This window comes from Lygodium microphyllum, chromosome 16, assembly GCF_053477565.2.
Source record: "Lygodium microphyllum isolate KBCC chromosome 16, Lygodium_microphyllum_v1.1.10, whole genome shotgun sequence".
NCBI classification, from domain to species: domain Eukaryota; kingdom Viridiplantae; phylum Streptophyta; class Polypodiopsida; order Schizaeales; family Lygodiaceae; genus Lygodium; species Lygodium microphyllum.
The window spans coordinates 15,115,592-15,142,225 of NC_141150.1; the positions used below are offsets into that span (position 1 = coordinate 15,115,592).

Here is a 26,634-nt window from a genome sequence, read left to right on the forward strand (position 1 = left end):
GGGTTTGGGTCACTAGTGACTGAACAATCTTAACTTTTAGCATAAGAATCCAACTTCCAAGACCCATGATTTAAATTTCACAAATCTCATTGCGCAGCAATTTCACATAGTTATCAATTTTGCAAGCTACAAATCACAAGATTGAAGAAATCTTAAATCACCCAAAATAACTTACAATATTTTGAAACAAAAGTGTAACATACTAACATCATAACATTTGTCATCCAAGAATCATGATTAGAACTTAAAAGTTAAAAGTCACGTTCATCATTCATGAGACTCATTACTCGTCACTCATGATAATACGAGTAGTCATCGATGACAGATCATAGTACTAAGTAGATACATGATACATCAAGATTCATCATTCATCATTCAAATTTCAAAAGAAGGCAACCTAGATTCTAGAATCTATATACATCTAACATCAACAAAAGCCAATTTAAATACTTAAGAGTCAAGACTACAAGCTATAGCAATGATCATATGATGTATCATGTGAGTTGTGACATGCCTCAAGAGTCAAATATCAATTAAGATAATAGATCTATGAGATCTCAAAGAACTGATAACTTCAAAGTTTAAACAACGGCCACTGGCCAGCTATGGGAAAAAACATAAGCAACTAACAATTGTCAACAATGCTCAATATCAATGATAAAATCAAGGCTCAAGGCTTAAGCATCTATAGCAACATCATCTAAGCCAATAGAGGTGCTGTCATCCTGATCCTTCTTTGTCTCATTGCTATCCACATCAGCTGATGAGCTAGAACTATCAGAAGCCCTTGAATTTGCTAGAGCAGCTGAAGTGCTAGCTCCATCTATGGCTCTTTGACGTTGTGAAGCAGTTCTGTTGCGCGTGGTACGGCGCGGGGCTATCATCTCCTGGTAGAGCATGGCATATATGCCCCACTCCTCTGGAGTGATATCTGGAACAAACCTCACCTTCTCTATGTTGATCTTGTCAATATTTACCTGTGTTTATTTGACATAGAGATTTAAAAAAGTTATCATCTTTAGATTCTAAAATTGATATTCAAGAGTCAAACTTCAAAGACCATAAGGTATTAGCAAAATATAAATATAATCACCTGTGCAGGCTTGGGATGGATATCGTTTTTCTCAAGCAGTTGGAGGTTGCAATGGCAAAAGACTAACCTCTCTAATTGAGAAGTGGTAAGTTTATTCATTTTCTTTGTATGGAAAAGGGCCCAAGTACTCCAATTTCTCTCACAAGGGTGTGAGATACAATCTTGTGAGAGAACTCGTATAGCAATGCGTTTCTATAAATCATCATTCAAATAGAAACACAAATGGAGCCATAAGAATCTAAGATTCAACTTTCAAGAATCAAACTATGCAGTGAATGCCAGTGATAATAAATTACAAATATGTGATTATGTATAATTATTAAAAGAAATCTTGGGGTTGCAAATGTGGGCGCACAATTTCCATACTTTTTCCACCATGAGACAGGCTAAAGTTGAGTCTCTCTTAACTTCACAGTCTCTCTATCAAAATGCAAGCTCTCATTGCGGAATGCTAAAAGATCATCCTCAATCCTTTGAAGCATTGATACATCGCCACCTATCATCTTTGTCATATGCTCCATGAATCCCTCCTCTAGCTCCTCACACTCACTCTGCTCATCATCTCGCCAAAGAGGATGCAAGACATGGGCCACTGCGTGAATTGGTCTATGAAACCAATTTTATCTCCTCTCCCACACAGCTACGATTTGAGCAGTCCTTAAGATGTCAACATTGAAGAAATGTCAATTCAAGTCTTAAGAATAGTTATTCAAACTTTAAAATTCACACATATAATATCAATTTGTAAAATAAAGACTCAAGAGTTATTTACTTGTCTGAGGGCAAAAAGTTATTTTTTTAAAGAGTCTCTCCTATCTTATTCATATACTCATAAAGAAGACCCATAGTTCTACCCTCCATATCGGTAATGCGTAGCACTGTGTAGATAGGATTGAGAGTTCTCACCATAGCCTCCAAATCTTTCCACCAAGTATCATTCATGACATTGCACCGAAATGCCATGGTCTTTGGATAATCATACTCATCCCATTGCATGAACTCATCAAACCATATAGTACGCACCAACTCCTTGTGAACGCGCACCAATCTCTCAAGCACAATGAAGATGTAGGCAAATTTGGTGGTGGAGGGTTTTAAGAGTCAAGGTGGCTAAATAAGCGAAATATGGTAAGAACCTTGGGCCGTCTCCTCACAAAATTGACCATACTTGTGGCCGTGCTGAATATGGCCTTAACCCATTAAATTTTGCTTATATCCTCAATCAAAAGATCAATGGAATGAGGAGCACATAGTGTCTATACAATGCTTGGAAACTCCTCCTCTAACATGTTGCCCATGGAGACACAATTGCTTCCATTATCGATCACAACCTGCACAAAATATTTAGGCCCGATTTTCAAGATGACATCTCGCAAATGTTGCCATATAAATGCACCTATCACTACAAGGCGTGGCAAAGAGGCATCAATGGCCTTCACAAACATAGTGCCCTTACAGCATGAGACCATGACATTATACACATTTCTCCTACGGGCATCAGACCATCCATCACACAAAACGGTGCACCCATACTTCTTCCATGCATCTTTCAATGGCTCTAATTGAACCTCAATGCATGCCTTTTCCTTCTTGAGCTCTTGTGTGCGTAGTGCCTCTGAAGTTGGGTCCTCCCATTCAGATCCAATGTGGCTGATTGCTTTTATGGTTTGTCTCCATTGCTTTGTTTTAGCCACATGGAAGGGATTAGCACATCTAATGAACAATCTCATCAACTCTCGAGTTGCCTCAGCTATGGCTTGCTTTTGCATAGTAGCATGTATGCTAGCCCTCTGTAATGAACCTCTAGGAGCACTTGAAACATCAGGCTGAGGCAAAGGAGTCCTTGTCGCACGTGAATCAGAGACCAAGGCTGAAGCGGATGCACTTGCAACAGGATTTGATGCAGCCCTACTTCTCTTTGATGGTCCAACCACACTTATGCTACCCTCTTGTTGTTGAGCTGTGGCTTAGTCTTGGTCCTGTTCTGCACCGACTGTCGGAAGACCAAGCCGTTGCCTCCTCCATAAATCATGAGAAAGCTTCACATCTCTTGGCACATTTGCACATGGAGCTGTGTCTCTTCTTGGCACATGAGCAAGATGGTCTTTGACCCTAGTGACACTCCTTGTTTTCACCATGCCACAATAAATACATTTCCACTTTTTAGATCAACCTGACCCCTCATATGAGGTTATGAGAGTAACATGGCACCAATTAGGATCAGGATCCATGGTATTTTCTTGGCTGCAAGCTGTCCAAACATCAAACAAATAACACATAAGGCTGAAATAATGTGCACATGGCTGGCAAGACAAAAATTTTCTTATATCTTGTCTGAAAATTGCAAAAATTCAGTTCTGAAATCTACATGTGCCATGAAAACAGGCTGAATGTTCACAAACAAATGACACGTAAGGCTGAAATGTGTGCACACAACTGGCAGGACAAAAAATTTCATATACCTTGGCTGAAAATTGATTATTGCAGACATTCAGGTCTGAAATCTGCATGAAACAGACTGAATGTTCACAAACAAATGACACAAGGCTGAAATAGTGTGCACACGGGATTCGGATGATGCCCGTGCTTATTCGGCATTACTTCGGTGTATTTCCATAGAAGTCCTACTGGCGGTCACCTCTTGTACGACAGCTTCAGATGTATGCTCGAAGTTATAGTTGATGTACGAGGCTCCTTCCACCATGAGGGCCATTACTCTATATGGTCAGCTCCAGCAACTGAAGTTTGAATCCAAAGATACGATTAAATCCTTCCTACTTCGTGTTACCCAACTCCATGACCAGCTTTCGTACTATGCAATCTGCCTTATCAGAGGCACATCTTGTTGGTACGGTACTCTACAAGCTTTCTTGGGAGTTTGATGGAGTGGCGAATGCTTTACGGGCTCAGACATCTACGACTCCTGTCAGTTTTCTTCACATGTCCTCTATGCTACTTGAGCATGAGGCTACTCTGTGACTACAGAGGCAGCATCCGTCACATTATGGAGGTTCAGGTGAGGCTTTTGCAACTTCAGAGAGGGGTTTCAAGATGAAGAAGTCGAAGGCTCAGTGTTACCACTGTGGCATGAAAGGTCATTTAAGGAAGGGCTGCAAAGAGTTAGTGGCTTCCAAGAAGACAAAGGAGCAGAAGACGAAGCAGGATGCGGACTCCTCCGACGAGCCATCATTTGCCTCGGATTTCGAGTCCGATCCTCTAGCGAAGGCAAAGTCCATGGCGCGGAAGGGATCCTCTTCTTCGGATCGTGGGAAGGGCTTAGTGGCCCCTTCCTCAGCTGCTTTCTAGTGGTGGTGATGCGGATATCCCTCACGACTCTCCGGTGTCAAAGAGGGAGTGTGAGAGGGTGGTGAGATGAGGTAGCTGTGCCTCATCTATATGTTTATATAGATGCACAGGATCGAGAGAGGGACATCCCTGACGCATTGCGTGAAGTCTGGCAGGTACAAATCCTGGAGCTAGGATTGACATCCAGGTTCATGATGGGCTGGTTACTTGACAGAGAGCTCACATGAGGGGACACTTTGGCAGTTTTGGCCGAAGGCGGGGATTCCATGATCACATGTTCAGAGATATGGTTGGCAGATTGGTCTTGTATGTCCTGAGTGACATAGGTGACATAACACAGAGAGCTGCTATGATTCTTCTCTATTTTCAGGTGGTGTTGCTATGATTGACATCGATGTCAGATACTCTTCGAGGCATCTTGGTGGTGGGCTGGCCACTCACTGCTTGGATATCCATGGTTCTTCTGGTGGTTCTATGTTGTATAGTTTATGATAACCCATCATTGTACTATTGTATGGTATTAGATCACCCCTAATCTAAGAGAGGGTGTTAGCAGATTAGTCAGCTCAGGTGTGAGTCTGTGCTATATAGACTACAACATTTTATGTAGTATTTTTACTGGCATTTTTTGGTGCCCTTTTTAGGGCTAGGGAGCATTTAATGCCTGCCGACCAGCATTAAATGCTGGCCGATTGCATTTATTGCTTCCCCCATTTTATGCCTATATATTGCTAGGGCTCCTCCTCCTCTTGTGTACTTCAGCCATCATTTGTGGATTCGTTTGGGGAGAGATGAGCCGGTGCTAGGGTGCTCACACAGCCAGTGATTCACTGTTGTATGTTGCTGTCTCGTGTTCGATATGGATTCCGTTTCTCGGGCATACATCTAAGTTCTTATCTGTATTTGTGTTTATTCTTTCTCTTGTCTTGTGTTTCAGCAATTTATTTCAGCATGTTGTTTATGCTTCCATTGCTGCACCACTTCTGACACATGGTAGTTCAATGGTTCTTTGCCCATGTTAAATCAGGCAATATGAAGCTGGGAGGCCCACTCCTGATTGTTTCTATCTATGTTTGTCTCTGGAGATTGGAGTGGTGTTGTGAATGTATTCGAAGTCATCTAGCCCTTCTATTGTTCCTTCTTTCGCAAATGAGCTCTCCAATCGAAGGCCAAGGTTTCTTAGAGATTACCTAGCTCTGATACCATGCAAAGAAATACTCTAAATGCAAAAAAGCACAAAATCAATTGCACAACAAAGTACAGACTGATAAACTCAAAACAGAGTCAGGATTAGGGTTAGGGAAATTCAGAGACAATGAACACAATGAATAATAAAGTGAATGAATAATTAATATATAGTGCTCAAGCAGCAAACACACTATGCAGTGAATACTGAACCTCGAACTCTTATATCTCTAGGATCAAGGTAGAGATTATGAGCTATAGAGTGTGTCGTACTCTGAACGGATCCTGAATCACAACAAAGGTAGCCTCCGAGTATCAAACACCAATAAACACACCAAGGAAGGTTGGATCTGATGTAGACAGGAATGTAGGAGAGAGAAAGACTAAAAACGTAGGTACATGAGGAGAGAGAAAATCTGAATGATAGCTGTTAGGTGCAATGTAGCAGGCAGAGGTGAGAAAATGTCCGGGGGACAGCCAAAAACTAAAAACATAGCATTTAAGAGAAGAGAGAAGATTAGGGCAATAGTTCCAGGCTGATGGCGATAGCACCAGATGTTGACGTTAGCATGAAATGCAGTAGCAAACTATAGGCGAAAGCTCCAGGGCACCAGACGACAACTGCAAACTATAGGCAAAGGCTCAAATGAGGCGTTAGATGGTAGTAGATGACTAGGGGAAGTTGTGACCACGATATCCTCTGTGAACGGGGTGTGGGCAACAGAAATACAACTCTTGAAACTTGCAAAAACAAGATTAAGGGAGAGTGGTGGGCTGCATGCCTATTTATAGAATGTTTGGGGCACCCAAATTAAGGTTTTGCATGTGGGACACAATAACTCTCTAGGATCACGTTTTTTCAAATAAGAGGTTTTTTTCATTAATTAAGCATGTTTTGAGGTTGTTTAAGTTAGGCTAATGCATTTTTAGCTCAACACTCTATAGTATAAAACTAATTTTAGCTCAATATACCTGAATCCAAAGGTTGTAGAGATGGATTTTTGTGATAAAGTAGATGCTTCGTAGCTTCTAGAAAACCAAAAAATATGCTAGAGCAAGAGCATTCTAGTTGTCCACACGTAGCTCCATAGGTCCAGGTTTGGAAAAGCCAATCTCCAAGAACATGCAGTGAAGCCAAACCATCTCCATAGTTGTAGAACTTAATGCTTGATACAGTGTCTTTGTAAAGAAAGGGTCATAATAGACTGCTTCTTATTGCTCTATCCAAGGGAGAAGGCATAACTTGTGGTGGAGTGTCTTGAATCCACATTAGATGTCTAATCAGAGTCACTCCAACTAAAGAGAGTAAACCCCTCTCTATACATGATCCCATAGGTTCAAGTCCCCCTCTCCATACATGATCCCATAGGATCGAGTCCCTTGTAAGTATGAAGAACGTGCAAGGCTGCTCTCCAATGCTCTTGAGTGGGAGTCTTCATGAAAGAAGACAACTGAGCCACAATAAACGATATATCCAGCTGAGTGTGAATAAGCCATATGAGGGAGCCAACAAGACACATGTAACGGGTAACATTTGTAAGGGGATCTCTGGCTGCCAAAAGCTTGGACGCTCGGTCCATGGGGCATGAAATAGATCTACAATCAGCCATACCAAACTCCGAGAGTAAGTCAAGGACACCATTCAAGAAAGTAAACTTGACGTCTATCTGATAAACAGGCCAGCGGTGGTGGGTTGTAAGAGCTAAGATAGCCCGAATCATAGACATTCGAGTCGTAGGTGCAAAAGTCTCAAAATAGTCCAAGCCTACCCTTTGAGCAAAACCCTTGGCAACAAGTCTAGCTTTGTGCTTGTCCAAGGAACCATCAGCAAGGTATTTGGTCTTAGACCCACTTCACACCTATTACCTTCCGCTTTGAGGGATGCGGAACCAACTCCCAAGTATGATTATGCTCCATAGTATCGCGCTTCTCTTGCATGGTGTGATGCCAAATATCCTGTGTGGGAGCCTCCGTGATTGTAGTGCACTCACTGTCATGAAGAATTTGTGACATAAATCTTGAGCTAAAACACGCTTACAGATGATTAGCATTTTTAAACAGCCTCAAAACACACTTAATTAATAAAAAACACAAATTTTGTGTGCAATTCAAGAGAGTTTTAGGGGTCCCCCAAAACCATAATTTTTTTGGGGCGCCCTTCAACATCTATAAATAGACGAGCTACCCACCATTCAACCCCATCATTTTGTGTAGGTTTCTCATAGCCATCAGCCACCTACCATCTACTATCCAGGTGGATCACTGACTGCAGCCTATCAATATCCAGCCCTAGGTGGTTTGTTTTCAGCATCGCCCTGTTGTTTGGAGATCTCCATCTGCCGCGTCATCATAGCACGTGATCAGCTTGCATTTTCAGCATTTGGTGCCAAAGTGACAGGCTACTACCATCTCTCCCACCAAGTGATTGCTGCAATACCTACGTTTTTGCTATCCAACAGGCGGTCTACATTAGTAAACACCTCTTCTATTGTCACTTGACAATTCTCAGCCTTCCTTTGGTGATACACTACTGCATTTACTAGATTTCAACCTTTGACTGCTGTGTTTTGGTGACCATCTTGCTACCCTTGATTATTCAACACTCTCTCATCTCCGTCTAGTAGTCATTGCACTTGGGATCCATCTTTGGTGGATGTCACTCTCTGACACTGCATTGCTCTGGCCTTGGGAATTTTGTACACTTACATTCGTTTACAGCATTCATTCACTTCAGAGTTTCTTCTCTTTGTGTTTGTCTCTGTGTTTGAGTTTTGTGTTTAGGGTTTGAGTTTTGTTGGTATTTGTCTGAGTCTTTGTGCTTGAGTCTTGGTTGTACATACTGTGTTTCCTTAGTGTAAACCCTAGCATACCTTCACATGGTATCAGAGTTGTTGCTTTTCTAAAGAGTATTGTGCAGTGATTGTGGAGGCTACTCTTTGTGCGAGACTCATAGGCGACTCGATTTTGACTCAATGTTTGAGGCACCTTCTTCTAGGGATCCTATGATGCCCTATTCGGCTACCCTTCATTGAAGGCTTTGAGAAGGCATTATGGTCTTGAGGAGGAGGTAGGCATACCTTCATCGTTACCATCTTCTTCTTCTTATTCTAGTTATCTTACAAATAAAGAGTTTGGGGAGTACTTGTGCATCATGTACAGTTCGGTTTACACTCCTCCAATGAGTGCTACTACTCCGTTTGGGCCGATTGGTGAGATTGGCCATGTCTCTGATCTTAGAGGGACCATGGCATTCGGTACATGTGGTGATCCTTTATCTCAGCCAGGCCTTATGTTAGGTTCGTATAATCCCTTTGAGCCATTTGAGCCAAAATCCTCTCCTGTTTCTTTCTTTGTTGTGTAGGATCCGGATGATTTTCATAATGTTTACTTTAATATAGAAGGCTCTCGAAGCAAATACCCTTGATTAGGTATATCTATGTCATCTATTTCATTTAAGCAAGTAAACCACACTTCTCAACTCCCTCCCATCCCACCACTATCTTCTCCACATTCTGATCTACTCATATCTTCATTTCAAAATCTTGGATTACATTTTACTTCCGCTCAAATCACACTAGGGGTTCGATCTTCCATCTCAGCTCCTAGCACCTTCTCATTCAGCATTCCATCATCTACCTATCCTCCATTCACACCACCTCTTGGTGCATCGTTAGGTACATTGTACCTTCCACATGCTCCCATTTTACCACATCCTTCCACTTTGGGACAACTGTGATGGGCATCCCCCTCACTACCCCCAAACACTCACAACCCCCTCGCACGACCTTATAGACGTAGGGATATCCATCCTCTGCTTATGGACTGTCGTCGCACATCCCTTGGGTCACTCCTATGTAGGGATTTCCATTCTCTACTCCACGTGTCTCTATCCCTCCACCCTGGGTCCCTCATGCGATTACCATGCCCATACCTAGTCCAACCATACCCACCTTTGGATCCGCTATGCACACTTCTTGGGTGCATGGTGGGCACTCTAGGATTCATTCCCAAGTGTACTCTGCTCCCCCACCCTATTTCTCTTATTGAGCCTACCCCCATTATATACCTTCTTCATCTTCTAGCACTACCACTCCTACTGCAATGGCCAAGAATGCTTTAACAGATAAGGCATGTTTTAATGGATCGTTTTTCACCACTTGATTGAACTTTCAATAAGTGCTTGAATCTCAAGGATTTTGGGACCTCATCGTTGGTATCACGCCTATGTCGGACCCTCGATTACCTCTCCTTGATCACATCCGTCGATGGAGAGTTTTCAATGCCATAGCCAATGTTGAGTTAATGCAAGGGTTGCTTCTTGAGTTCCACTCTCAATTACAACATTTCCACCTTGCATCTAATCATTGAAGTCATCTCATTAACCGTTATGTAGCTTGAGATCGCACTTGACGTGTCAGTCTCAACTTTAAGCTTCAAGATTTTCCATTAAGAGAATGATCTGAAAGTCAAGTTGGTTGAATATCGGCGGTAACTCGCCGAGTTTGCTAGTACTGGCTCCCTGAAGTCAGACGACGATCAGGTCGCGTTCTTCTTGAACAAATTTCCTGACAAATACTTCCATTTTATCTAGTACATTACCTCACTACGTAGGTTTCCAACCTTATACAAGTTTGAGTGCCAGTTTTTGCGTTATGCAAGGCTGCACAATTAAGTCCACAAGAAGTCCACACACGTCCATTTAGAGGTGCGAGGGTTGACTGCCTCTTCTTTGGAAAGGAAAACCACTAGTGGCAAGAACTTGCAAGATACAAAGGCAAGCCAAACCAAGGGGTAACACCACTTTCTTAGATGGAACCATAGAAACACAACCCCTTTGGCAGAAAATTCCCAAGAAAAATAGGTTTTACACACTACCAAAGGTTGGGCCATGTGGACAAGGAGTATCGTACCAATGCCCACGGTCTTCCTATAGAAAACCACCCTAGACTACTGCCACTGCCTCCACTTCGGCTGGCTAGTCTAGTGGGCCTATGCCTCCCACTGTTGCATTATCTACTTCATTTTCCCCAGTGGCTACTGAATATACGGCACACGAACAATCTTAATAGTCTATGTTCTTCACTACTCTTGAAGGGTTAGCTAATTGGTTTGCTAGTGACTCACCTATTGCACTTTATGCATCCATTCCTAGGGTATCCATTGCTCCTTCTAAGATCGCTTCTCCACCTCGTCGTACGCGATGGTGGCCACACTTAGCCTTTCCCTCTTTGGACTTCCGTTGCACACTTAGATACTCATTGTATTGCACTTAGCTTTGCTTTCTTTTAATTTCAGTTTTGTTTTTCAAAGCATCTCACTACTCACCTCAGTGCTTGTAGATTTGATCGCTTTTGCAGGGTTTTGTATTTCTTTGTTGGGTTAACATGTAGGTTTGCACCAATCCTTCTTAAGCTGGAGACAGTAGTTGCACGTCGTTCCTTGCATGGTCCCGTCTACTTGGAGTTTTACTATTCTACCAGCAGGGAGGCTTTCCCTTTTGAGGCGGGTCATGTAGCATCTCTCTTGATGTTATCATGGTGATGACTTCTATCCTTGCTCTTCCTCTAGGGATGCTTCATCATTTTTCTCCATATGGTTCTCAGCACCACATGAAGACCGACATCCTCAAGCTCCTCTTCCTTCTTTGGCATCGACATCTAAGTTGAGAGGGGGTTTCTACCCTTCTTGGTATTCTATTGATTTTGGCACTTGTCTTCCATATCAGCCCTTCCCTCCCTTGGCCCCCCTGTTGTATCTTTTTCTATGCATCGCATGATTTCATCATCTTTGTACTAGGGTGCTTGGGCAAGTGGACAATTTTCCCACGAGGACATTGTCAAAGTGACACCTGCTATATGAGCATTCTTCAGTATATAGCATACTATGCATCCCATTGTGCAGAGCACTATTGGACAGGTCCTAAGTTGTTTCCATCAGTGGATTACACCACCATCTTTCTTTCCATGATATGCCATCACCTTTCCCTCATCATCGACATCCTTGAGTGGATGGGTATGCTTGTATTGTTTTGTAATGTGTTGGGTGTACGATTCCTACTCTTGTCTTCTTACTTAATCAGTGCCACCCCTAAAATGAACTTTCCATCCAAAATCCCCCCCCTCCCTCCTTTTCAACAAAAAAAAAGTTATTTCATCTGACTTTGGACTCCCTTCATAAGATAACTATCGCCTTTGTAGTCTTGGTAGGCCATTGGGCAATCGACATACACTCTTTGTCTGATGCCTTGGCTACTTTGGGATGGGACGCCTTGGGGTAAACATTGTAGACCATCCCTTTTAGACAAAGTTTTGGGCTTGAGTGGGGATGTTGAGCTAAAACACGCTTTATAGATAACTAGCATTTTTAACAGCCCCAAAACACACTTAATTAATGAAAAAACCAAATTTGGTGCGTAGTTGAAGAGAGTTTTAAAGTTGCCCTAAAACCTTAATTTTTTGGGGTACCCTTCAACATCTATAAATAGATGGGCTGCCCACCATTCAGCCCCATCCTTTTGTGCAGGTTTCTCGCTCTACTGTGTAGATTTCAGCCATCAACTACCTACCATCAGCTACCTAGCCATCACCGATTGCAGCCCATCACTAGCTAGCCCTAGGGGGACTTGTTTTTAGCCATCACCCTGTTGTTTGGAGGTCTCCATCTGTTATGTCATCATAACACTTGATCAACCTATGTTTTCAGTATCTGGTGCCAGGTAACAAGTTGCTGCGATATCTCCCACAGGGCAACCGCTACAATACCTGCGTTTTTACCGTCTAGGAGGTGGTCGACATCAACAAACGTCTTTCCTATTATCACTTGACAATTGTTAGCCTCAGGCGATCAGTTTCCAGTGTTCCTCTGATGGTACACTACTGCGTTTACTAGATTTATGCTTTCGATTGCTGTGTGTTGGTGACCAATCTAGTGTCCTTGATTATTTAGCACTTTCTCATCTCTGGCTGGTGGTCATTGCACTTGGGATCCGTCTTCAATGGACTGACTGTCACTCTTCGACACTTAATTGCTCTGCCTTTAGGCATTCTATACGCTCTTACATTCATTATCTCAGGCTAAATGCTCTATTAGTCCTAGAAGAGTCATAATTGCAAGTGTAAAAACAATAGTCATGGTCTACAACCAAAGACGCGGACTTTGTAGCGGTAGAAGGTGCATAAAAAAATAGGCATCCTTGACTCCTTCTCCTTGGTAGTGCACTCCTTACATTCCATGATATAGTGACCTTGCTTCTTACAATAATGGCACTTGCCCGTCTTGGCTTACATGCCCCCTTATTTCTTGTTACTCTATGAAGTACTTGAGCATTCAGAACTCTACGGAGCATTTCTAGTCTGGCTGACCTTGCCCTTCTGTCTCGCCATAAAAGCATGTTCAGAGGCTATAACATGTACCCCACTGTTCTTTCTTGTTTGCTCTTCTTCTAGGAGCAAACTAACCAACTAAAGAAAAATAACTGGCTGTAGAGAAATTCTCATGGTGAGATTTAAGGCCGTATGAAGGGCCAAATAAGAGGGCGGCAAAGAATACATAGTTCTAGATATTAATTGTGCCTTAGAATAATACTCATCTACATTCATTAACTACTCACGCAAGTCTGAATTTTGTTAAGATGATCTTGTATGGCATCACCTTCATCCATCTTCACACTCTCCAGTACTTTTTTCAAGAAAGAGGTGTGTCTCTTTTTTTCCAGCAAACATCTGCTCAAGTGTGAGCCATGCTTCTCTGAAGACACTGCAGAGTGTATATACAGGATTATAGACCGTTGAATTGACAATGCAATCAGTGACAATGCTTGAGCATCCCGTGTGTTCCAAGCCTTTTGTATTGCTGATCTTTGGGGAAGTATCTGAGCTGGAGCGGGCCTTTCAAGTTTTGGGCCTTTGACCACGTTCTCTTGAAGGTGTTGTAGGAGCCACAACTCTAGGATGGATACCACTAACATAATCCCAAGGATTTTTTACAATCAACACATTCTTCATCATAAAAGACCATAGAGAATGATTATTGCCATCCAATCTATCCTCCTTGGACACATATGTGAATACATCATTCGATCAAAAGCAAGAGCCAAAGCTGAAACAACTTGGAAATCTGAAAATTTCCAAAAATTACAGCATGCACCACGTTGTAATTGACAAATTTGTGTCACAATTAATCAAAATTGTCCAATGTACACATGGGTGAAGTTGAAGCTAAGATGAGCGAGATCTTTGAGAGGCTAAGATGGAGTGTGCGAGTCCATAGCTCTGATACCAAATGTGAGGGATGGAGATGGAAGCTCTCGGCTAAGAGCACATAGTTGATAGTAGAGAGTGAGAGAGTGAAGACATACCACAACTCACAATGAAATTACCACAAGTGTAATAAAAGTGCAAAGTACAACTCTTAAACCTTATGGTTGTTAATTTGTGTTTACACTGGAAAGGTGTAAAACGTAATAATTGACTTAATTGTGTAACATAAACACATAAAATAGAAGATAATGTAACTAGGGAAAAAAACCTCTCATAAGGAGAGTAAAAAGTGCCCCACTGTCCTATCGCAGATCATCGAGACTCCTTTGTGAGTGTAGGCATTAGTTAAATCCAACAATCAACCTCCCTTCCCTATTGTACCTTCCCTTTGCATTACATGATCAACATCAGCTTTCAAAAGGGTGCTTGGGCAAGCGAACAATTTTCTCACGAGGGACACTGTTTGAGTGGTACCTATTGCATGTACATTCTCATCATATAGCATTACTCTATGTATCTCATTGTGCAAAGCACCCCTAAGCAGATAGCTATTTCCACTGACGGTTCTTCTACCACCTTACTACCACACCTTTCATACTTCTTCACCCTTTTCCTTTGTCATCGACACCTTCGAGTGATCAGGATAGATTGTCTGTTTTGTGATGTGTGGGATCCAACGATCCCTTTTCAGTCTCCCCCTAGGGCATAATTCCTTGATAGGCCGCAAATCATATTTTCTCAAAAAATGAAAAAAAGTTCAATGCGGTTCCATCTGTCTTTGCAGGTCTTGGTAGGCCATTGGGCAGCTAACGAGCACCTTTGTCTGATGCCTTGGCCTCTCTTGGACTCCCTTGGTACGATAACCGTTGCTTTTGCAGTGTTGATAGATTACTAGGCAGCTAACATGCACCCTTTGTCTGGTGCCCTGGTTGCTTTGGGGTGGGATGCCTTGGGGTAGAAATAGGCTTGAGCTTTTCTTCCAGTCCCCTCATGGTTCGAATTTTGGGCCTAAGAGGCTCAAAATGCATTATAAACTGATTAGCTAATTATAACAACCCCAAAACATGTAAATTACCAAAAGTTTCATTGAACGGTGTATGGTCCTAAAGAGTTTGTGTGTCCCATAAGCAAAACCCTAATTTGGGAGGATCCTTCTACATCTGTAAATAGATAGGCTACGCATCATTCAATCTATCCTTGTTTGGCAGGTTTCAGCCATCAGCCCTCTTCCACTAGCTGTGGCATTTGTATCTACAGCAGGCCATTTTTCAGCTTCCCTTTCATTTTCAGCATCGACTTTGCATTTGTATCTACAGCAGGCCATTTTGGTGTTTTCAGCACTTTTCTTCATCAGCCTTTGCTCTAACTAGTGGTTACTGCACTCGGGATTTGTCTATGGTGGACAACACACATCGACACCTCCCTCAGCCCGCTCACAGGAGAGCCAGTGGTGGCTGTTGGACAGCTTTGTCCTTGAGCATTTTGTACTTTCTCTCATTCATTTACAGCATTGATTCATTCACTCTAGAGTTCTCTTTCTTCTTTGATTGTGTTTGCGCTTTTGCGTTTTGTGTTTTGCGTTCTCCATTTATTGCGTTACAGTGTTTCAGTTGTGTTTGTACATTCTATGTTTTCTCTATGCAAACCCTAGCATATGTTCACAAGAATGGATAGGCTAAAGTAGGGTATTGTGGAGTTGTGACATACAAGTTAGGGGCATAGTTGGATGGGCTGACCATAAAGGGGGGGGGGGCGTTGTGGTTTGCTAATATTGGGGGATTTCCATATGTTTAGTCCTGACCTGATTGGAAAATTTCTTCTCTTGGATCTACGTTGGTAGGGCCTTGGAAGTTATCTGGATGTAGAATGCGATAGTTAAGAATATTTACAATGTGTTCTTGTTGTAGCTTGTGAAAACCCTTCAAATAGTAGCATTCTATATCTGCATGTCCACAGTTTTGACAAAGGCTACAAAACTTTTTGGAAACACAGTGTGGGTGGGAATGTCCAGAGTTGTTGCAGGAAGTACACCATAGCAGTGTTTGGTGTAGCAGTCTGCTTCCCCTTATTCGATTCCTTAATTTTCTCTCTTAGTTAGAGCAAGGTGGATTCCTCCTTGCATTTTCTAGTTTTAAGGATTCCAGCTCCTTCCTTAATTTGCTCATTGCATTGTCTTCTGCAGCAGCCATGCTTGTTCCCTGTGGCTTTACTTCGGACAGCCTATTGGGTATTGTCCATTTTGACCCCATTTTGATCCCCTGTTACTGAAATTCCTCCAGCGTGGCAGTAGACTTGAGTTTTCTGAGATCTTTGTTAAGTAGTGGCATGTGGTGATCTTAGCCCACTGGCAGGCGAAGAAGTCGTCTTTTTTCTAGGCTAGGTAGTACCTTCTTCCTCTCTACTGAACCTTCAATTTGGACGGGTCTATCACCACTGACTGCATAAGTTTCAGACCTCACTTGGAGATGTTTTGTGATGCCTGAGCCTTGGCAGGAGATTTCTTCAGGTTCAGTTTTAAAAAATTTTGAGCTTATGGTGTTTTCTTGAAGAAAGGCTAATGAGCTTGGCTTTATCCATCTTAGCTTTATTGCAAACTTTCTTTTTGGCTTTGCCATCTTAGCCAGAGGATTGTGGTTCAATTTAAATTAACAAGACTGTGGCTTGAACATACAGAAGCTCACTTATTCACAATCGTTCAATTGGTAGATTATGTTCGTTAGAATATGTAGAGTAGGATGATGCCTCGGAAATACATTTTGTTCCACGTACACATTGCATTTTCTTGGTGAAATTTTAAAAGTATTGGGCCTGAAAAGTACGTGCATTTGCCAAAATTGTTTCTGAAGCATGAGACCTTCAAGTTAGCAATGCATGCCTCTTGGAAGTATTGTAGATGGATCCAGGATGCTTTCATGATGAGGCATTTCACAGCACGTTCACTGTATAGTATGTTGTCTTTCGTGTTTTAACCATTGAGCTGAGTGACAAACTTGTTGCATTAACAGCTAATATTTTACAGGACAGATAGGCATTTTCCTTTGAGGAGAAAACTTGGAAGGCCTGCTGAGTATTAGCCTAGACTTAAATCCTATTGTTTTGGCAGGATGATATTGTTGCTCGCGCCAGCATAGCAGCTTTAGAAGATTTGCGCTCAGAAATTTTGCAGACAGACTGGTACTTCCTATGAAACTGATTTTGAGGAATGTTACTATGGAAAAGAAGGTGCAGTGGTATAATTGTATACTGTTGGTAGGTGTTTGTATAAATGTAGGAACTTAAACAACATAAAATGCTTGTCTATATTGTAGCATGCTGTTGTTTAGGGAAATTGGCTGCCAAGCTGTGGTATTTTCTGGCATGTGAATCCTCAGTGTGGATTAAGCCTCCATCAAGAAAGGGTGACATTTCTTAAAGGAGTGTTTTCAACTGCTTTTGTGTATGTGTGTAAATTACATGAAGAAGTGAAATGGGTAATTGAGGAAGTTGTTTTCATGTGTCCACATAGTGTGATATGATCTCATTAGAAAACTAAAGTATGCCTTGGATGTTTGAGTGGAATGTGGAAGGGTGGGGTGCATGGTGGGTGCGTTCTATGGATAGGTAGATCCGATTAGTTTGGTGGCTTTCTACAAGACGTTAGTATAGAGCCAGGCAAATACGACTACCTACATAAAAGAATTAGAACCCTAACAAACAGTGTTTTAGGGTGCCGGTAGATGAAGCCTCATGAGTCAAATGTATGGGCATAAATAAGGGCCAGGGTGAATTAGCCCAGAAGTGTTGGGATATCCACTGGTTGGATATCTATCTTGGAGGGATTACGTTGTACAAGCAACACAAAGTGTTTTCAAGAATTGTTTTCAATTGCTTATGTATATAAGCTTAAATTATGTGAAGGAACTAGTGAAATGGGCAATTAAGGAAGTAATTTTTATGTCTTCACAGTGTGATAAACCTAATTAGAAACTAAAGCCTTCCTTAAATGTGTAAGTGGAAAGCAAGAGAGGGCTCTCTCTGATGGTACATTCTATAGATGGGTGGATGTGATTTGCAAAAATAGAGCAGTTTTCTTCCAGGAACATGGCTCGGAGAGTGCTGAATACTGCTGTGTCAGTAAAAACAATCAGCCAGGAGTACTTATATCTAGAGACATAGGTCTGGACTGCAATGCTCCACAATAAACAGTTGTCCATCTTCCGAGTAAGCTTAGAATGGTGAGAACAGGGTATATTTTCTGATGGAAATAGAAACGCCAAGGAGTGGACAAGAGGAAAAGGATGGACACAAAGTTTGTGATGACAAGAGCAATCAAACCAATGCACCGTACAATGGGGAGGCTATAAATAGGTGAAAGTGAGAGAATCAGTCCAACCTACATACCAGCCAACCAGCAAATTAGGGATCTGGTTGGTCAGCTAATCGGGTGTGTAAATGAACAATGGCAAAAAAACAGGGTCCACGTAGGGCTAGAGAAATACCCAAGGACTTAAAAATATCAACACCAAAGGCCAAAATAGTGAGTAGAATTAATCCACTGTATATCTCCTCATGAATCAATAGAAATAAACCCAAAAAACAAATAGAGTTATCTACAGCTAGAAGTTCTCTTGGCTCTCCCACAATCCTAAAAGATTTGATGTAGGGTTATGATGGAGGGGATCTCCGTGTGTGATGGTATGTGCTAACTTGAGCCTCCTTAGGAATGTCTGATAGTGATGGAAGATAATAGCTTGGTACCTCATAGTTTTCTGACATGCTTTAGACTAGGGGATGAGGTTGCCTAGCTCTACATATCTATGTGGCTCTCAATGGTCATCTATGATGGTCCTTTATTGGATAGAATCCCTACTTATAGGGAATGAAGAAATAGCCAATCGCCATCCTTATGAATGGGGAGGTGTTGAGGAAACAATCATGCATGCAAAGGTCACAAGCAAGGGTTTCCTAGAACGACTGCAGTGGGAATACTCGTGGGAATAATGTTCCCTATTAGTGAATAGTCATATCCATAAAACTGCATTTTTGGGGCCAGAGTTGGCAAATTATTATATGTTTTCTTCTCCAATAGTCATCTTGTAGTGTATGACAATCACATGTGATGCAAAATTTTGGTACTAAATATACACAAATAAATTTGTTGAAAACATGCTAGTTAGCTTTAGAGTGTATATCGAGAGTGTACATCGAGTTACTGCCATGACATGACATTCTTGTTCATGTTTCCCTTTTTGAGATACTATTCTTGTTCTCTAGAGATGTGTCGTTATATTTCCTGTCCTTCATTATGTTGTGACTTTGGTAGACCTTGTATGAGTGATTGCATCAACATAAGATGTGAAACATGAAATAAGTTGTTGAGTGTCCAATTCTTCCTTGTATTGTTCAAGGCCAAGTTAGTGATAGTGCTTGCAAAGTTTCTGAAGGTAAGACTCTCAACCATCTCTAGTGAGGAAATGCTATAAATTGGCGAAGGGCTAAAATTAGCATGACCCTTAAGTAGTTGAATATCCTTGAAGTTAATGGGAGGTGGTGTTTCAAGAAGCAACACTACCTCACTGTAGAATGTCAAGGCCTTGACTCACTAGGTTTGACCTAAGGGACCTTATACTTCTATGGTTATCAAACTTCGAGATTGTCATGAGTGAATGGCTCTAATCCTAAGTAAATGTGTAGAAAGACAGTTGACTTATTGGGTCCACCCATACATAGGATAGTGTTGTTGGTACCACTATCCACCCACTTTCCTCTCAACACACGTGTCGTTTTTAGTTATCTAATTAGGAGTTCTACCATATTGTGAGGACATATAAAAATAGCTTTCTTAATCAGCCCTTTATACATGGTTTGTTGAATGTCTTTTAGGCATGTATACAAAAGCAATTGATACAATCATTTCCAACCAGCTATTTGTAAACAACTTTGTGAGGTCTATATAGATTCTCACGAAATATCTTGACACTGCACAACATCATCCATCTCATCCTTATCTAGAATCAAGGTCTGTTTGAGGCCCATACATTGCACTTGTTGGAGGGTCTCTTCTCCATCTTAGAAATGGACACGGGGCTTACCACACGAACAAGGTTCCCTTGGTACCCATTTTGCCATAGATGCAAATCTTCCTCTAGTGGTCGATCTCATCATCCTAGGTGCTGATCCCCACACTTTAGACAACTATATTTTTGACTCCAGGTGATCGAGCCTAACCTTGGGTGAAGACTTTGGGGAGATGTGACACCTAAATATTCTTGTTTAGATTACATGTAAAAAATCCATAACAACTCTTTCCAATCACAACCACAAAACAAGCATATCAAGGCACAAACATTCCTTCAAAAGAATCAATTCATTTCAAGATACTAACTAAAGAATCAATCAATTTCAAGGTACCGACTTGTAGTTATCATAGTTAGTTAATTTGCATCTTCATTTTCACTTTCATTGTTATTCTTGAATGGAGACAACATATCATATATACTCATTTCTTTGTCTCATAGGTCATTTTGGCTTTTTAGAGATGTAAATACATCTCTCTCTTTTTTCTTAATAATGACTTTTTATATTATATCAAATGACTATAAGTAGGCAATAGATTATAGAAACTAGGTTGCATACTACATTAGATTATCAAATCATAAAAGTCATGACTCACATACCAAAATAGAAGCACAATTGCCATATTTCTTCCACCAAGAGATGGGCCGAAGCTACTTCTCTTGAAGCCTAGCTATGGATCAGCTAAAATGAAGAAAATGATTGCGAAATGCTGGCAAATCATTCTATACTCTCCTCATTATATCTAGATTATTCCTTATGAGGCACCTCATGTACTCCATGAACCCTCCTTCAACTCCTCACTAGTATACTGCTCCTCATTGCACCAAAGGGGATGCAATATATGCTCGATAGTATGGATTGGTTTATGGAACCAATCCCATCATGGACTCCATTCGCCATTGACACTAAACAATTATCCATATTACTTCCCTCCATATCAATGATGCACAATACATTGTAAATAAAAGTGAGACTCTACACCAATGCCTTTGCCTCAACCCACCAACTCTCAATCAAAATATCACGCCTAAATGCAAGAGCCTGTGTAGACTCTCTCACTCCATGTGAGCTACTCTTGACATGCAATGGTTCATATCAAATCTGGATGGACCAGTCCCAGTCTCTCCAATATAATAAATATTTAAGCAAATCTACTGGCAAAGGGCTTCAATAGCTTGAGTGTACATTGGCTCGAAATATATTGGTGAACGGATGGCCTTTCTTTACAGATCTTACCATGCTTTTACTGTCTTGAAGATGTTATCCACCCAAGATATTTGCCTGATATCTTTAATGAGCAAGTTAAGACAATGTGATGTACATGGAGTTAATACTATGCTAGAGAACTCATCCTTAAGCATATATCCCATGGACACAAATTTACTTCCATTATTTGTCACTACCTACACCACATTTTAGACTCTCATGTCCATGATGACTTATCGCATGTGCTCCCAAATGAAAGCTCTTGTTATGATAAAATCTAAGGTATATGTATCAATGGCCTTAATGAATATAGTGTATTTGCATGAAAATACTAAAACATTATATATGTTCGTTTTACGTATGTCGAACCATCCATCATATAAAATTGTGTATCCATATTTTATCTACGTCTCCTTCAAGGGATTCGATTGAGCCTCTATGGATGCCTTTTCCTTTCAAAGCTCTCGTTTGTACGAAGGGATCTTTCCACTTACACCCTATTTGACTCACTACCCTAATCGTCTTCATGGCACGCCAAATGAATAAGTATGTGAGCTTTCTAGTTGCCTTTGTAATAACCTCCCTCTAAGGTCCTACATGGATACTTGGACCATGCAATGAGCCCCTTTGTCCACCACTGCCAAAAGATGGCAAATGAGTCCTTTTTGCACTGGGCCCGATATGGATACAGATGCACGTCTTTTTGATGGACAACTGACATCTCCAATTTGGCTAGCACCACTAGTCCCACTAGCCTCTCCTTGCCCCACTTGTGCTTCATCACCCTATGTGGTGTTGAATGAGAGGAACGATCTTTTTGTAACTCAATCCCCATACATTTTTCAATGCCAAAGATGGAGACTTATAGTTACTTCCATCGGCAAATTTGCGCAAGGCTCAATATCCTTGTTGGGGATACATGCAAAGTTGTCTTTCACATGGATTACACACCTCGATTTCTCCAATCCACTAAAGCCCTCGTATTTCTTGATTGGCGTGACATGTCTCCAAAATGGTTTTAATGGCATGATTAGAAGAACTTAGGAACTCTCGGCTCCGAACTTTCAACTTGGAAGAGGAAAAAGGATGGAAATCGGAAGAGGTTTAAGGCTTAAGCCTTACGGTTAAGGACTTAGGAATGAGAAAAAAGTTAAGAACTTAGAAGAAGATTGAAATAGGAGGAGGAGATGGATGGATGGATGAAGAATCAAGGAAAAAAAGGATGGAAGAAGAAGAACTTAGAAGGAAAGAACGAAGAAGAAAAACTTAGAAGGAGAGAAGAAGAAAAAGGAAGGAGGAGGATCTGCAAGAGATATTGAGGCTTGAGCAAGAGGAGTAGATGATTGCAAAGACAAATGTAAATTTGGAGAAGAAAACGTGTTTTTTCTTTGTATAACCCAATCTGCCAATCCCCTGTAGGATCTTGAAACGCGGTTTCGGGGACCAATAAAAAATGTATTCTCTTCTCTAGTTTTAAACATGTCTTCACAATCATCTCATCCTCTTGCTCAAGCCTCACTATCTCTTGTAGCTCCTCCTTCTCCTCATCCTCCTCCTCCTTCCTTCTTTCCTTAAACTTTTTCTTCTTTCCTCCTTCTAAGTTCTTCTCCTTCATTCTTTTCTTCCAAGTTCTTCTTCCTCTTCTTTGATCCTTCTTCTTCTATTCTCTTGCTTCTCCTCCTCCTTCAATCTTCTTCTAAGTCCTTAACTTGTTTTCCATTATCTAAGCCTTAACCTTAAGGCTTAAGCTATAAACCTCTTCAACCTTCCACTCTTTTCCTTGTTCTAAGTTGAAAGTTTGGAGCCAAGAGCTTTGAAGTTTTAATCATGGCGTTAGATCCATTTTGGAGGCATATCACTCTAACCAAGGAATAGGGCTCCGGTGGATCAAAGAAGTGGCGGTGCAACTGTTGTGGATTGGAGAAATCGAGAAGCATAACCCATGTGAAAGGCCACTTTCCATGCATCCCCAACAAGGATATCGGGCCTTGCGTAAATGTATTAATGGAAGTAATGGTAAATCTCCATATTTGGCGCCGAAAACATATGAAGTTTGGGCTATAAGAGGATGAATCTTCTTATCTAACACTGTGAGAGAGGACAGGATTAAAGCTCAGAACAAAAAAGCTGTGGAGTATAAGCAGTAGTGTACTGATGGACAATGCCCCCTTTTGCTTCAAAAAGGAATTCAGCATAGAGGACATGTATTCCCCCCCTCGGTCTGAACGGAGAGTCTTAATTTTACAACCAGACTAGTTTTTAACAAGTGCAATAAAAGCTAAGAATGCATCATACACTTTTGACTTTTTGACCAAAGAGTAGACCCAACAAAATCGAGTAAAGTCATTAATAAAAGTCACAAAATAGTAACATCCTCCCAATGACTGTCTGCATAGGCACACAAACATCTGAATGCACTAACTGCAATCTAACTGTTGCTCTAAAAGCAACATCACGAGGAAACGAAAAACGATGCATTTTCCCCAAAATACATCCTTCGCACAAGTGCTTAGGAGGTCTCTCCAGTAGAGGTAATCCATCTAGCATCTGCATACGTTGCAAGAGCATCAAGCTACCAAAGTTCACATGCCCCATCCTAGCATGCCATAACTCTGCCTGTATCATAGTAGGAGTAAGAGTGGATGCCAAATACGATGACTCATCAACTGAAAGAGCATCCAACTCGTATAACCCATGACATAAAGTGCCTGTCAAGACCAAAGTCATGTGTTCTTTGTCTCTCACCATGCATCTGTCATCATCAAATGTGACCTGCAATCCACAATGTGCCAAAGAAGAAATAGAGAGCAAATTCTTCTTTATGCCTGGCACAAATAAAGTATCCTATAGGCGAAGAATAGAGCCATCAATGGCTGTGAACACAAGCTCCCCAATACGTCAAATAGGGTATGATACATTGTTGGCACACTGTACAGACTTGCTAACTGGAGCAGTACTAACAGAAGCAAATAAATCTCTACGAGATGTAATATGCCTAGAAGCACCACTGTCAAAAAACCAAGTGTCTGCATCCTCAATAGAGCTAAATGCTCGATCTTCCCAAGAGGTGTCATAACTCGATGTGTAAAAACAATAGTCCCTGTCTGCACAACAAAGGACGCGGACTCAGTAGCAGTGGAAGGAGCATTAGAAACAGACATTCCTGACTCCTCCTTGGCGATTCACTTCCTGCACTGAGTGATGTAGTGGCTTGGCTTCTTGCAATAATGGCATTTGCCCTTTTTGGCTTGCGTGCCCCCTTGTTTTTTGTTTGCCTGTGATGTGCCAAAAGTCCCAGAACTCTGCGGAGCATTCTTCACTTGGCTGACTTTGCTCTTCTGTCTAGCCATAAAAGCCTACTAAGAGGCTATAGCATCCACACCACTATTTCTTCTTGTTTGCTCCTCCTCTAGAAACAAACTCACTAGCTGAAGAAAAGTGATTGGCTGTGCAACAATCCTCATGGTGAGGTTTAAGGCCGTATGAAAAGCCAAGTACAAAGGAGGTAATGAGTTCAAAGTGGTAGACATCATCTGTGCATCCGAATAGTACTCATCAACATTCATGAGTTGCTCTTGCAAGTCCTGAATTTTGTTCAAGTGATCCTGAATAGAATCACCTTCATCCATTTTCAATATCTCCAGCTCTTTCTTTAAGAAAGAGATGCAAGTCTCATTCTTACCTGCAAACATCTGCTCCTAAGTTAGCCAAGCTTCTCGTGAAGAAGTTGGTGAACAAATGTGGGGGATGATTGACCACTGAACTGCCAATGCAATCAGTGGCAAGGCCTATGCATCCCGTGTATCCCATGCTTTTTGAGTTGTTCTTCTTTGGGGAAGTGGCTGAAGTGTAGGCTGAGGTGCCCGTTGTGCACGTCCTCCTAGACAAGGAGTAGCTGGAGCCACAACTCCAGGTCTAGCTTCTTCTCCACTGACATAATCCCCAAGATTTTTGGCCACAAGTACATTCTTCATCATGAAGAACCAACGTGAATAGTTATTTCCATCCAATCTGTCCTCTTTAGATACATAGGTGAAGACATCTCCTCCCCGATTTGCCATGATTATCAATTACCAAGAAAAATCAAAAGAGCAATCTCAAAGCAAGACCACAGTGGAAATCTGAAAATTTTCAGAAATTGCACGAAACAACTTTTTGCAATTAGTATACAGAGGTGCACTCTGTCAAAACTGTCTTTAATGTATGCAATTCAATGTACAGTTAGTGTTTAGCAACACTGTACAAGCAAAATGCCCAAAATTTATTGCCTCAAATGTATTAAAAACAATTTTTGTGACTGTAGCTGCAGTACATATGCCAATGTCCTCAAAAAATATAAAAGCCCCAAAATTTTTTATGAATGTGCCCAAGACATTTGCATCCAAAGTGTCCCCTACACATTTCTAAATGCTGTGCTTGTTGCATAGGAACCCCTGCTTCTAGAAATTTATGTTGGAATTAAAATTTTTTAAAAACTTTACTAGAAAAATTACAGGTTGATTGGCTGCAGGTGTCAGGCGGATTGACTGGCACTTCAGATGGGCTGTCTGTGTGACTGACGTGGCAAGGCAGTCTGACAGGTGGCCGTCTCAGATAGGTGTTAGGCAGCGTGACTGATGGGCGGAGCATGCGGCGATTGGCGGGACATCGGGCAAGCGGACAAGCAAGGATGAAGCAGCCAGGGCTGGCAGGGGCACAAACGACTGGCGAACAGGAGGCATCAGGTGGGTACAGGTAGGTATAGGCGGTGCTATAGACGGGCTTAGCGACTACAGGCAGGTGCCGTTGGTTACTGTTGACGGGAACAACTATTGACTGTTGACAAGTGTGTTGACTAATGTACGTCTGACGAGTGGCGGGGCAGACTGAACTGGCATGGCAGATGGCGAACGGGCGGCTCAGGGGCTGTGTTTGTCACAAACACAAGTAGACAAAGATTGACGGGGCATTGGTTAAGCTGTTGCAGGTCGTGTTGAAAGAGCCTGAAGCTCCCAGAGGCTGAGCAAAGCTGAGCTAAACTAAGCCTCAGTTAAATAGAGCCAATGCTCTGATACCAAATGTGAGAGAGGACAGGATTGAAGCTCAGCACAGAAAACCAATAGATAGTGTGAGAGTGAAGCACGACACCCAATGCAATAGACTCAGAGAGTGTAAACTGAAAGTACAAGGTACAACCCTTAAACCTTGGGGTTGTAGGGAGGTGTTTTCACCCGAACACGGTAATTACTGGCTTTGGTTCATTCTCTACTGGTGGAGACTCCAAATGATGTTTTTCTGCTGCCATTGGCTGATCTCATTAAAGAGTTTCAATTGAAATCTTATCAGCAGGCCAAATTGCAAATTTTGACTGAGAATTTGCAAGATAGTGCTTGTCAGACTCGTAAGTTCTTTCGAGTTCTCCATGCCTCTCCTCCTCGAGAGAATATGACTAGACTCCAGGATGCAGAAGGTCAAATGGTCATTGATCCTCAGACTATTGTGAATATGTGTAGGAATTATTTTCTAGACCTTCTTGGTTCTACTCCTTCA

General features: G+C 41.6%; 1 protein-coding gene and 1 pseudogene across 3 annotated transcripts in view; one reads left to right on the forward strand and one right to left on the reverse strand.

Annotated features, from left to right (window-relative positions):
• LOC148022553 (uncharacterized) overlaps nucleotides 1-26,634 on the forward strand; it is a 109,390-nt gene that overhangs the window by 62,064 nt on the left and 20,692 nt on the right. For all 3 annotated transcript variants that reach the window (XM_087695502.1, XM_087695501.1, XM_087695500.1), the window contains exon 7: nucleotides 16,946-17,016. In XM_087695502.1, the coding sequence (XP_087551628.1) occupies nucleotides 16,946-17,016 (71 nt within the window). The remainder of the gene's footprint in view (nucleotides 1-16,945; nucleotides 17,017-26,634) is intronic.
• LOC148022554 (uncharacterized) lies at nucleotides 678-2,429 on the reverse strand (annotated as a pseudogene).